Source organism: Corvus brachyrhynchos, unplaced genomic scaffold, assembly GCF_000691975.1.
Source record: "Corvus brachyrhynchos isolate BGI_N302 unplaced genomic scaffold, ASM69197v1 scaffold80, whole genome shotgun sequence".
NCBI lineage: Eukaryota > Metazoa > Chordata > Aves > Passeriformes > Corvidae > Corvus > Corvus brachyrhynchos.
Genome location: NW_008236769.1, coordinates 2300687 through 2313817, shown reverse-complemented (window position 1 = coordinate 2313817; position 13131 = coordinate 2300687). Strand labels below are relative to the sequence as shown.

Sequence of the window (13131 nt, the reverse complement as noted above, 5' to 3'; positions counted from 1 at the left end):
AGAATTGTTGTGATGTGCATCATTATGTCTCATTATGTGATTGCAAGTAACCTTTTGTGTAGCAGACACAATCCACGTAACATGCTGTGTGACCAGTTTACAAAACAGGGCTCCTTCAGAAGGGCAAGTAATTAATCATTATTCAGCAATAGCACTCACCACTCCATACTTGCTGGCAGGAGTGTATAACCCAGGGCATGCTTAGCTATGACAATAAATTATTCATGCAATAGAAAACTAGTTAGCTGTGCTGCTGTTCCAGTAAATGGTTAAAACCAGAAAGCACTCCGTTAGTTTTCAAGTGTGTGGCTGATTTTTTAAATTTTTTTTTTTTTTATGAATTTACTGCCAACACATTGCATAAACAAGCATAGGCCTGAGTCGCAAATGCAGTAGGAAAGAATTAGTGTAAGGCACCAATGTGTGTTTTTCATAATGCCAAACTCAATAATCCAAGGATGAGAAGATCTCTTGAAGGTATAGTGCAGTAACTTTATGGCTGTAATAATTTTATTACTTTATCAAGTACTAATTTAATAGAGAATGAAACACAGATTGTCAAAAATAAACTGCAGCAAATATTTTATTTGATGAAGAGTCCTAGGAGAAATTTGCATATTCTGCTCTTTAGGACATGTTTTACTTCATACTTAGCTTTGGCTTTCATTTACATTACACCTGGCAGACAATCTATCATGACGCAAATAAAGCACATGAGATTATTTACTTTTGATCACTGTCCACTATTTACACAAGCCAGGGTTAATGCAAAAGGCTGACGAGGGTTAGAGTTTAATCACTGATTTTGGAGAGGCTGTCTTCTCTTCAGTTGCCTTTTTACAGGGCAGCTCATTTCCTCTCTACTAGCAAACAGCAGAAGAAAAGTCAGTATGCAAGCACGAATCCTTCTATCATCTTGTACTTCACCATGCATGCATACCAAAAGGTACAACTCATCTCAGATCTCACTGTTTACCAGACCTGTGAGTATAATTTTTTCAACTGAGCCCATTAGTAATTTTAAAAAAATTATTTCCCTTTATATGAAAGTATTTTTATTCCCATTAATTCCATTTTACTTAGGAAGAGCTTAATTCACCAGGGCCAGTCACATCATTAAGATTATAGAATTTTTTTTATAAAAGAGAATCAGAAATGCCTTTGCAAAACTATTATTCCAGGAGACTGTTGAAAGGAAGTTGCAATAATTCAAAGGAACCTCAAAAGCTAAACATGTTTTGAGGAATATGTTTCCAGCTGCAGAATAAATATTTGTAACTTCACCAAAATTTGTCACTGAAAAAAACAACCTTTCACTTTGCTTTGGGTTCATAGGCTGCTAAGATTTTGGGTTGAGGTTGCTTGACAATAAAGCATCACCTGTGGAATGAACACCAATCAAGTGCAAACATTTAAGATTTATACATGTATTCCATCCAGCTGCAGTTTCCATAATTGCATTGCACAGACACCAGCCATTCAGCAGAGCACATCGTGCAGCGAAGGATGAATTGGCTTTCTCTTTTTCCCAGCAGAGCAATGCAAGGAGAGCACAGTGATGGGAAGCAGAGGACATACCCACTTCCTCTCATGGAGCATTTCATTTTCTTCTTTGCTGAGAAGACTAGCCTCCTTTGCCCTGCAGTATTAACAAGTATACCAGCTCCCAGTGAAGACAGGCTGCCCTATATCTATCAATAGAATCTATATAGAATCTTTTCCCTTAGGGATTAATTCAACTTTTGATTCAATCTTTCTGAGCTTTAAATTATGATGTTACAAACCTCCAAGGAACTGCTGTACTATTTGTGACCTTCTTTATTACTTTCTGCTGTTTGATAAAGTAGAGAAAATTGATTTATAGATTAGTTTGCTTGTGAACATTGAATATCAATGGTGAGAATGTGATTCGCGGAAAACCAGCGTAACTGCTGGTCAAAGTTTAATATAGCAGTTTATTAATTAATGGTGAAGGACAATAGAATAACTGCACATTAATCTTCAATGAGATTCTGGAAGTGCAATGTGAAATAATAGCGATGAATCAAGGCATCTTGCAAGATTTGGATTTAAAGTTTTTTCAAAACATTTCCACAAAGAATTTTGTCCATTGCTTCCACTTCTCTTCCCTAAACCTCCCTCTCTTCCCCTTAAGACCTGATGGCTGTTTTTGTGTTTTCTGTAAGCATTAAAGGTTAAAGGGGGTAGGAGAGGCAGAAGTTTTCCAAATGGAGCCTAAAATTAGGTGTTGGTTTCTGTATTTGGAATCTTAGGCCCCAATCCAGGAGTCTATTTTTATTCAAAGCAGCCGAGCACTTGACTTCAATGGATCTAAAAACACTCATACTTAAGTGCTTTGCTGAATCAGGACAGACTTAAGCACAAATGTAAATGCTATGCTGAATTGGGGCTCTAAATATGTGACTTGATTTTTAAAAGTGCTGAGAGACAGCAGGTCTAATTGAAGTCGATGGGAGCTGCGAGAAGCTCAGCGTATCTGAAAATCAGGCCACTCACTCATTGAGGTGCCTGAGTCTGATTTCAGATGCTCAGCTTGCAGTATTCACCATGGGGAAAAATGGTGACCATAGCAGGCAATGGAAAGCCCTGATTTTACGCAATAAACCTTAATGTAAAAGGAGGAGATGGGAGGCAATGGCTTCCTGGAAATCTAATGTGGAGTGCTTTTTTTGGCAAGCATCAAAAGTACTACGCAAAAATATGAAATGAATAAATAAATGAAATTAAAAAGCCTAGTAACTGAAGAAATATTGGGCTAAGTTCATGCCTTGAGGAACAGCAGCAAGACTGATGAGAAACATCAGGAATGATTTGGGCTACTACGTTTTGAGCATTAATTTGATCAGGAGCAGTGACTCAACAATGGCAAATCCCACACAGTGAGGAACTTCACTCTACCACCCTTGCGAGAGCCAAGCACAACAGTTCGGATTAGTAAATGGTAAAAATGCAAAAGCTAAACATTTTTGCAAGTTACAGAGCATATATTAAGCAGCAATGTAAGGAACAGAGATGAGCTGGAGGCTAGTTGTTTTGAGAAGTGGTCCTTTCCTTAAGAAGCACAGCCAGGCTGTCCACCAGCTGCCCTGTGCTGCTCCTCCCACCACAGCTGGGTCCCTCCTGAGGCGCCATCTGATGAGAAGACTCGGTCACACGGTGTGGTGCTGTGCACCCCCAGAGAAGGCTGCTAACACAGCAGGACAGGCCTGCAGCCATGAATTGGCTACCCGTGAATGAACCCTGGGCAAACCAAACAAAAGTGGTTCTTCCCCTATTTTTGCGCATGTAAAGGAGAGGGGTGTGAATACCCTCTGCCATCCCCAGGCCTACCTGTTGCCTGCCCAGTGGCAATGCTGGTGTGGAAGCTCATATGCTGCATGCTGTATCAATCCACAAAGGAGTCAGGAAAGCCATACCTGTCCAGCCACCTACCTGTCTGGTCCTCCTGATCTGTCTGCTGAGACAGAGGCTGGTGAAGGACTCTCATGACAGGCTTACTTCTAGTCCAGGTGTTTATCATGTCAGGATGGAAGATACCAACCATTTTGCACTTCTCAGTCCCTACTACCTGAACTGGGATTCAGTGTGGCCAGAAGAAAAGTCCTTATGTTCCCCACCCCCTTCTAACTCAAACCAGCAACTCTTAAACTCTACCAAGGATTTTTTAAAAGTTTTCTTACATGGTTTATGGCATGTCTTTTCAACAGACTTGGGTACTCATGGCAGAAAGGCACATAGCACCTTTCTACCATTAAATGTATTAAAACTGGTGATGCTGTACCCTGCCCAAAGTGCAGCAATGCAGGTGTGCTCTGGCCTATAATCTGAAATAAATTACAATCGCTAGAAAGAGTAATACAAAACCCAGTACATAACCAGTTGTGGGAGAAAAAACCTGTCACTTGTAACAAAAATGAGAAACAGAAATGGATTTGAAACATTCGTTTCCCTTTATTTTCTCAGTGAGGCTGATGTGTACTGCACATTAAAAAAAAAAGAAAAAAAATCACAGGAATTTTCATACAATGAATTAAACCACAAAAGTACATGTAGAATCGGCAGGTGGAAAATAGCCCACCTTGGGCTTAACTAGTATCTCACTTTCCCTGCTCAGCATAGTCCAACCTACAACTTTACATGTTCACCTACTGTACAAATCTTACAGTAGCTCTATCAGGTCAGTGGTTCACATTACTGAAAATGTCTGTCACATAGGTACAAATTTAGAATCATCACATTCTATTACATGGCTATTCTAGGTCATTTATAGATCAGATCTTATACTACAGTGATTGAAGTTCTCATTACAGCCATTAAAAAGGACACATAATCATTACCTACTGTAGGCTTACATCTAAAGGGATGACAAGGAGGTGTGGTTGTTCCGTGTTTGTTGTTTGGTTTTTTTTTAACTGACCCAAGTATTATTACCCCAGAGGCACAAACTTTCCTCTCAGTGCTGCTCTTGGTGATGACAGCCCAACTACTTTTCAGAGTAGTTTAGCATAGATATTTTTCTTCAACTTTAGGCTCCCTCTGTTTGGATTAGTATTTAGATAATTTTCCATTCTGTAGGAATTACTCAGGTCTTGGAAAGATCACAGTTCCTAAGTACCAGTTCTGTTACCTGTATTGCGGATGTGGTACTTACCACAGCATGAATGCAACAGTACAATCTTCATATAAAAGACACACAGAGCTACACTGCAATTTGCCTCTGGTGACAATGTGGTACATGTGCTAATCTGAAATGTTCTTGGGGAAGAAAAAAAGAAAAGCAAACACCGAGTTTATATTTTGATGGATTTCCTACTACAGTGTCTATGAAGGATCCAAATAGCTTTATTCAGCAATCCTAGCTCTATTAATTTCATATGTAATTTGTAAATCCACAGAGGAAAGCCATCTTCAAGATGAGAATGTTTGCCAGGCCAGTGAAAAAAAATTTACTCACATCATTATGCCTGCTTGGTGAAAAATAAATAATGCCCCCACACAAGCCCCACACCAATTTATTAATGCCAGCAATCTAGGGCAAAAGAGAACATTTTAAAATTTAATCACAGAAATGTAAAGGCAAAATAGGTAATGCATCTGGTCCTTGAACACATAATATGATATACTAAATATTGATTTCTTAAAAATAATTTATTGCTTTTAATATTTTTCTTTACAACAGAAGATACTCAAAATCCAGAAAGGAAAATTGTAAACTTTTAGTTTGGCATTCACACAAAGTTAAAATACCTGCATTTTTAACCTACAGAGCAACAACAAGAATTATGCAGAGTAAAGAATGTTACATTTGTAACACAGAACCTCCAGAAAAGTTCTTTTTTTTTTTTGTTTTATTGCTATCTATCTACTGAGAAATAAGAAGCCAAAAAATCAAGCAAGCATCCGACAGGACAGACAGTGGAATCTCTCAGAACACAATATGCTGGTGATAAAATGAATGCAGCCATCAAAATCAACTGCACTGCTATGGGGGTAGAATCAGTTTTCTAAGATTTAGAGTGGGAAAGTAGATTAAATAGTTAGGTGTGCCATACCTTTAAGAGGAATCATGAATGCCAAAGAGTAGTAGAATAACAAATCTATACATTCACAAGCAAATTCCAAACTTTGCTGATTCAGTAGAGACTCCGAGTTCAGATGAAATTCTGATGCTCAGAATAGCAGTAGTTTATACTCTTGTGGTTTTTTTCTTTCCTGAAATTTATATTTAATTTAACAGAACCAATGTCATCAGCAACAATGTTATGTGCACATCTGAGGCCATGCTAGTGCATAGTAAAAAAAAAAAGGAAAAAACCCAAAACCAACCCACTGCTTCTGCAAAAGAAGAATTTCCGAACAAAGCACTTGCTTACTCCAAACTGACAACCATCATGCATCGTAGGTATAAAACTTCCACTGGCCTTTTTATTCTTTTAGTCATCTCATAATTTATAATAAATAGGATAATTATAACTGATAAATATGTCTCTTTAGTAAACAAAGGAATGAAGGATTGGTATTTATACAGGATGCATAACTGTAAAAAATATAGATAAATACCATCATTAAACTCTGCCAATGAAAAGATTACTGGCTTCAAGAACAGTGTTTAGACACAGAATTACTGTAAAAATCATACTGTACTTAGTACCTCAGCATATTTTTATCAAATTAAAATCACAAAAATTAAAACAAAATAGCATTTTAAAAAGATTTTTGACCTCTAGTTCCAAAACTACTGTTGATACATAAAATAAAAACATTTCTTAATGATTACCCATTTGAGAGACTTTACATAAAATTATGATATTTTCTAGAAAAATTTAGATGAGAAAATTTCATTCCCCTAACAAATTCAGTGTATAAAACTGCAAAAGAAAATCAAGCAATGAGAAAAATGTGGAAAAATACTGCAGAAGGTGGTTAATATCTTTTGGGCTAGGATAATTCTTGACAAAATTCTTATATAAGCTCACCAAAGGAGGGATGGATGTGTATAATGCATTTTTGCACTCAGACACACACGCACACATATGCACACTCACACCCTCACCCACACGCTTTTCTCTTTTTTTTTACAATCAAATATATATAAGCGTAAGTTCAGCTTTCTACATATGTTAGTGTACAATAATTGTTTCACCTCATATAATTACATTTGAGTATTCTTGATTAAGAAAAATTCAGCAGTTTTTGAAAAGAAGGCTGCATTTACAGTGCATAGCTGTAACAAAAAAGAACATCGTCATACAGTATGTACATAAATAAAAATACTCCATTTAACATTTGTAAATACTCAACTACTTTAGAGAATGTAGCAAATAAACTACCTGTGCACACACCCAGATAGTTATATCCAACTCTCATTAATAATGTAACACCACGTCCGCTCATTAGAATAAATCGCTGAACAAGCTGCACATTTGACCATTAACAAGGCTTTGAAAATTTTTCTGTGGAAGATCAATGTTGTAGACATTTACATGGGTGTCAGAATTAAAAGATGAAACTTCAAAATGTTAGGGAAGCTTGAGCCTTTTGATTTTCTTTTCTGCAAAAAAAACCCCACAAAAAACCCAAAAAACAAACCAACCAAAAAAAGAACAATCTTAAAACAAAGCTAAGACAGATTGCAGGCTTCTGGGACCTGTGGTTTCTTCTGGATTGTCATATTATCACTGTGTTGTGAGAAGAAGCTTCTTTACAAAAAAAAAAAAAAATGCAGTGTCTGATCCCCAGACATCAGCAGCCGCAGTTCTCACACTGGGGTTTTTTTTCTGTTTGTTTTTGTTCTTTTTTGTTAAAATGCAATATGTACAGATTTTGCAGTTCATCGGTGTACGTGTATCTCTGTGGAACTGCTGCCATGTCTCGTGATTTGCACTGAACTCGCAAGGAATGCCCGGCTCCCCCGCCACCGCTCACCCGCGAAAGCGAAGCTGACACCCATGGACATGCGTGTGCTTACTGGACAGCATCCTGCCCTTCCACTCCTCGAGCAGCTGTGTTCATGTAAACCATGGTTTTGAACAGAGAGTGTAAAGTAGGAGAAATTCCTAAGTACGACTTTTTAGTTGTCCATTATTGAAGGACATGATGTCCGTGAGGTATTCGCCATCCCTTTGTTTTCCTCAGATGACATGCTTGTTACCTACGCAGGCTCCGCTGTGCCTCTTTAAGTAAACTATCAAAATCCATGGAGTCATACTTGCTTTTAGTGGAAGCAGGATCAAAATCATCTGAGTTTGAATCTGAAACCCAAAGGATGCAAGGTTAAGTAAGAGGCAAGAACTACTTATTTTCTCTGTACATCAGTACAAACAAGGCACTGAAGAAAAAATCCACCTTACAACCACAACTTTATGGGATGATAAAAGCATAGCAATGATCATCACAGAAGCTTTAGGCATTCCTGGTAAGTGGCAGCACTTAACAAAAGCACTACACATCATCAGAAGTGGGGAAGAACCACTAATTGCATGTACATCTAGAGCAGGTTAACTCAAAACAGTTTCCTCAAGGACTTGAGCACCGAGACACTCAAAGGTCTCCAAGCAGTCCAGATAATGTTGACAGATGCCTTAACCAAAACTCCACCCTTGCCTTGCAACTGCTGTTTCACAACATGCAATATCCAAGACAATTCTCCTGAGAAACGTTCTGAAGATAGCCAGGGCAGCCTGTGAGCAGTGCACAGAGGACACAGCTGCTTCTGCCTGCCTTACTCTGGGGTCTTGTGGAAGTCTCTACACCTGCCAGAATTTCTTGTTTTGCTTCTTGTTTGGAGTGTGAGCAATTCTGGGCAGGGCCTCTGCATGGCTGTATGAGCAGTCTTCAGGTGGGCTCCTCAGCTTTCTGCATCACATGTGATGAGCCACAGCAGCAAGAAGAGCCCAGCTCCTGTGGCCTGGGATACCTGCTTCAGCTTTATCAGCTGCTCAGACACGGACGTCAGTCTGTTCCCAGCACAGAGGAGGGATTGTATGTTTGTGGCCACACAGCTCCAGTACAATTGTTGACATGGCTGCAAGCACTGAATTTCCTTTTGGAGTCAACCCTGTGTAACACCGACTCTCACCAGTTCCTGTGTCACAGCTCGTTTATGAGAGTGCCCTTTTCTTGCCATTTCTTGTGTTGAATTAATCAGAACTCCCCATCTACCACTATAAGACACATTCTGCATTAAATGTTCATTACAAGTTCTGTTAAGACAATATCTTCTCACAGAGGAGAGGTGTTAAACTTCTGACTACTATTTTCGAGTGTTTTCTTTCTTCTGTGCTCAGCCCAAAGCTGATTAATTCTCTCTGTCCTAGTACCAGCTCATGAATTTTAAAGTTCATCCTGCCATTTCCTTATGTTGCTCTATCAGATACTCTGCAAAATACAGGGAATGCAGTCTGAAGTACAGAAGCTCAAGCTGTCAGCAGGACAAAGTGAAAACAGTCTGCTCACAGATACTCTGGGAATCCCGCTCACAATGGAGAGAGCTGACAGGGAATACTCCCAGTGATGAATAATGTTCAAGAGGGTTCCCTTCAGACAACTTATTTTAAACCCCAGATTTTCTGAGATACAGAGATGACCTTGGCTTCCATTGCTGAAGATAAGTCAAATCAAGGCAAGACTTCAATCTGGTTTTACTGTTTTTATCAGCCTACATTTCGACAAATGCCTTGCTACCTTTCATATTTTCTACATCAACCCTATATCTCTTCAGCAGTCAATTGCCTTTTCTTAGCTTTACATTATCTGTTTAGCCACTGAAGTGAATTATAGCATATTCATTGTGAACAATGCATATCATCTTTATAATTTATTTTGAAAAGACATCAATTGGTTAGAAAAAATATATCTGTATTCACTTCCTGCATTGTACAAAGCCGAGGGCAGCACATACAAGATTTCATTAGCACTGTGTTACAGGGTTATGAGAGATTTTAATGACTGTGGTCATTTATTCATAAAAAAATCCACAATATCTGATTAGTATAGATTCAACAGCAAAATGTGCCTTGCTGTGTTATTCAGAAAAGAGTACATCCCATGCCTTTAGTCTATTTATACAGGTATTAGGAAAGGTTTAACATTTAATGAATACTTTACATTTTAAAAGGTAATTAAATAAGAGGTGAGTTTATAATATATTGTAATATTACACAGGTTGTTTTGGTAGTATGCATAGAAAAAACCCTTGCAAGGGGAAGCACCAGACCTTGATTCGGAGCATAGGACAGAACCATACATTTTGCCCAGGCAAGACTCACACAGACCCAGATGTGTTGTCACAGTCAGCATGCACACTTGGGACTGGAGTTATCACAGCATACTGGGGGCTGGAGACTGGTGTGCATAAAGCCCCACATCATTGTAAACACCAAGAGATTTGCTAAGCTCTCGACAGGCTGGAACCTCTTATATCATGACTGGAAGGCCCTGCAAGGAGTCACCTTCATACATAGGTGCTTATGCACAATTTTAGAATCACCAGTTGAGGTCAGTGGCTTTTGCCACACTAAGGGTCAGATTTGGCCACAAGCTCTTCTACCTTTCAAACTTGAGCTACTATGATTCATGTTTAAGGAGTGCCCCTGGCAAATTCTGCCCATCTACAATAGAACTCATGATGAAGTGAGAATCATCATGAAGTTTTTGGGTTGACCAATCTACTCTGTCCTCTGTTTACTGCTGCTCATATACATAAATGAGGTATTGGAATCAAACAGTTATAGCAATAAATAGTAAAGCATGTGGGAAGTTTCTGTGGTGCTATCTTTTCAACTTAGAAATGTATTATTGAATATATTGAGCACTTATTTTTCATAATGATGGAAATGGGCTTTAAAAGAATATTCATAATTTGGAGTATTTGAAAGAAGCCAGCTCACATTACTAGACTCTTACGGCATTTCTTACAGATTTCTTACAGATGTCTTACAGCAAGTGAAAACTACTTTCTTCAACACCCCTCCAATAATTTAAATTGTATCAGCAGTAAGCAAAAAAGAAGCAAACCCTAAATTCTCATGAGTTACAAGATTCCAGTTATGTACTTTAATTCACATAGAGCAAAATACCTACCTAGGTCTGCATAGTTAGACTTGCAAAACTGCTTGCGTCCACAGAAGTACAGCTCGAAATCAGGTTCATTTGACCTGCGTAAAGTGTATCCATTTTCAAGAGCAGCGAAGGCGTCACAAGTATAGCGGTAGGTGATGAAACCATAGCTGTCTCTGTCATTGAAAAACAGTTGTGAACAAAAGCTGAAAAGAGTTAACACACATTAGTGTAACCCCTTCCTGAAAGCAAGACTTGCTGGAGACCCAGCATTGGAAATGCCAGAAGTACTGCATCCATTTATCAGCATGATTGTCCTGTCATGCAGCTAAATACTTATTTCTGGGACAGGGAAATCTCAACTAGCAAGATTAATAAATAAGGATGAAAGAAAATAAGTAAGGTTTTGAACTCAGCATGTCATCTGTCACAGGACTTATACTGGTACTCTCATACCAGTAATCTCACTCCCATAATTTTTTACATATGGCAGATCTCAAACAAGAAATAATCTCAAAAGTTCCTACCCATCATCCCGCAAATTTACTGTGCACTCCTCAATTTCACCAAAAACTTCAAACCGATCCCTCAGTTCTGTTCGGGTTGTGTCAGGTCTGATTTTACCCAGATAAATCACACGGCGTTCTTCCTGTTGATAAAGAGCAACCGGGAAGGCGTATTTTTAACAAATGTGTAATAGAGATGAACCTATACATACATGCATGCAAATACACACACAGATGTGCAGAGGATGCATAATTATAGGAACAATCTCTTGTGGAAGACCTACTGCATCTTGCAAGTACATGAAATAGTTCTCTCCTGGAAAGCATCTAAGGTATTTAAATGACACCACATTTGTCCGGTGGTGTGCTTCTGGAAGGGTACACGGATTGCTGTTATTGTTCTGCTGTACACTGACAGATGCTTCCCTTTGTATCCTACTGCACCTTCTTCCCTGTCACCCTTTCTACCACTTCCCCTCCAGGACTGCAAACTCTTCCAAACTAGGAGCTCCCTTTCTCTTGCCATGTATACAATACTGATCAAAACTCATCTTAGTTGCAGAGTAGCATAAAGTAACACAGTAATTGCATAAGAGTACCACAGACATAACAAAACATTACAAGCATAACGTTATAAGCTCATATGACTCAAGAGCTGACTCATCCTGCAATCATGTTCCACCATAATCCATACCTTAAAATAGAGGGAAAACTGTTTAAGGTTGTCATACTTTAAACCCAGCCAACAACTAAGTACCACGCAGCCCCTAGCTCATTCCCTGCTCCCCTGTGGGATGGGGAGGAAAAGCAGAAAAAGGTAAAACGCCTGTGTTAACATCAGCTTAATAACTGAAACAAAGTAAGATGTAATAATAGTAATAATTATAATGATAGTAATTCTAATGAAAAGGGGAGAGAGAGGAATAAAACCCAAGAGAAACAAGTGCTGCACACTACAATTGCTCAGCACCCACTGACTGACACCCAGCCTGTCCCCAAGCAGCGATCTGCCTCTCCCATCCAACTCCCTCTGGTTTATATACTGGGCATGATGCCATATGCTATGGAATATCCCTTTGGCCAGCTCAGGTCAGCTGTCCTGGCCATGCTCCCTCCATGCATCTTGTGCACCTGCTCCCTGGCAGAGCATGGGAAACTGGAAAGTCCTCCAATTAGAGTAAGCACTACTTAACAACAATTAAAACATCAGTTTCTTATCAACGTTATGCTTATACTAAAGCCAAAACACTGTCCTGTACCAGCTACTATGAAGAAAATTAACTCTATGCCAGCAGAAACCAGGACTAGGTCCAAAAGATGTCTTTTATTAAAACAAATATTTCTGGGGCAATGACAGGAAGTAAAATATATCCCGCAGTCACCACTGCCTTTTGGTTTATTCAGAACAAAAACCATCTGACTGAAGTTCCTAGGCTAGGGTATCTTCTGCATGTTCTTTCAACACTTGGAATAAAGCATCAGGTACTTTTATAACAAGTCATGGTCGTATTATTCTTTCCTTAGTACAAATGCTGAGCAGAATGAGGGAAGGACTGGGAAACCCTTGAAGAGTCACTTCATGAATTTTAGGATAAACACTTTTCTAAGGGTAGAGCCATTTAGTGAGCTGCAAGAAAAGAAAATGGAAAAAGGAGATCTTTAGAACACTGACCTTAAGGTAATCAGGGCAAAGAAGCACAAGCTATACATGGCTTGGGTGCTCAGCCTTCCTGCCTCCGATTGCCTCTGGCCTGGCACTACTGGCCCTACAGCTCATCCCTTACACACCCACACATTAGTCCCATAAATCGAACCACCACCACATTCTCAGCTGGTGTGAATCTGTCAGTCAGTGGTGCAATGTCAGTTTAAACCATCAACTTTGGCACCTGAGACTTGTGCAGAATTTAGGTGCCGAATGCCGAAGGAGCTACACTGACTGCTGAGAATTCATGACTATCGTAACCTGGAGGTGCCTAAAGGCTAATGGCACCTCGACTGTGCAGTGCAAGAGGCACTAGGGACCTAAATATAGACTTGCATTCCT

The 13131-nt window shown here is 39.2% G+C and overlaps 1 protein-coding gene across 5 annotated transcripts in view; it reads right to left on the bottom strand.

Moving 5' to 3' along the window:
• Nucleotides 1-3948: 3948 nt before the first annotated feature.
• The window catches only part of PPARGC1A (PPARG coactivator 1 alpha), a 368953-nt gene continuing 359770 nt past the window's right edge, over nucleotides 3949-13131 (bottom strand). For all 5 annotated transcript variants that reach the window (XM_017727555.1, XM_017727556.1, XM_017727557.1 and 2 more), the window contains 3 exons: nucleotides 11106-11227; nucleotides 10603-10754; nucleotides 3949-7772 (listed from right to left, as the gene is read on the bottom strand). In XM_017727555.1, coding sequence (XP_017583044.1) covers nucleotides 7669-7772; nucleotides 10603-10754; nucleotides 11106-11227 — 378 coding nt within the window. In that variant the 3' untranslated portion in view covers nucleotides 3949-7668. The remainder of the gene's footprint in view (nucleotides 7773-10602; nucleotides 10755-11105; nucleotides 11228-13131) is intronic.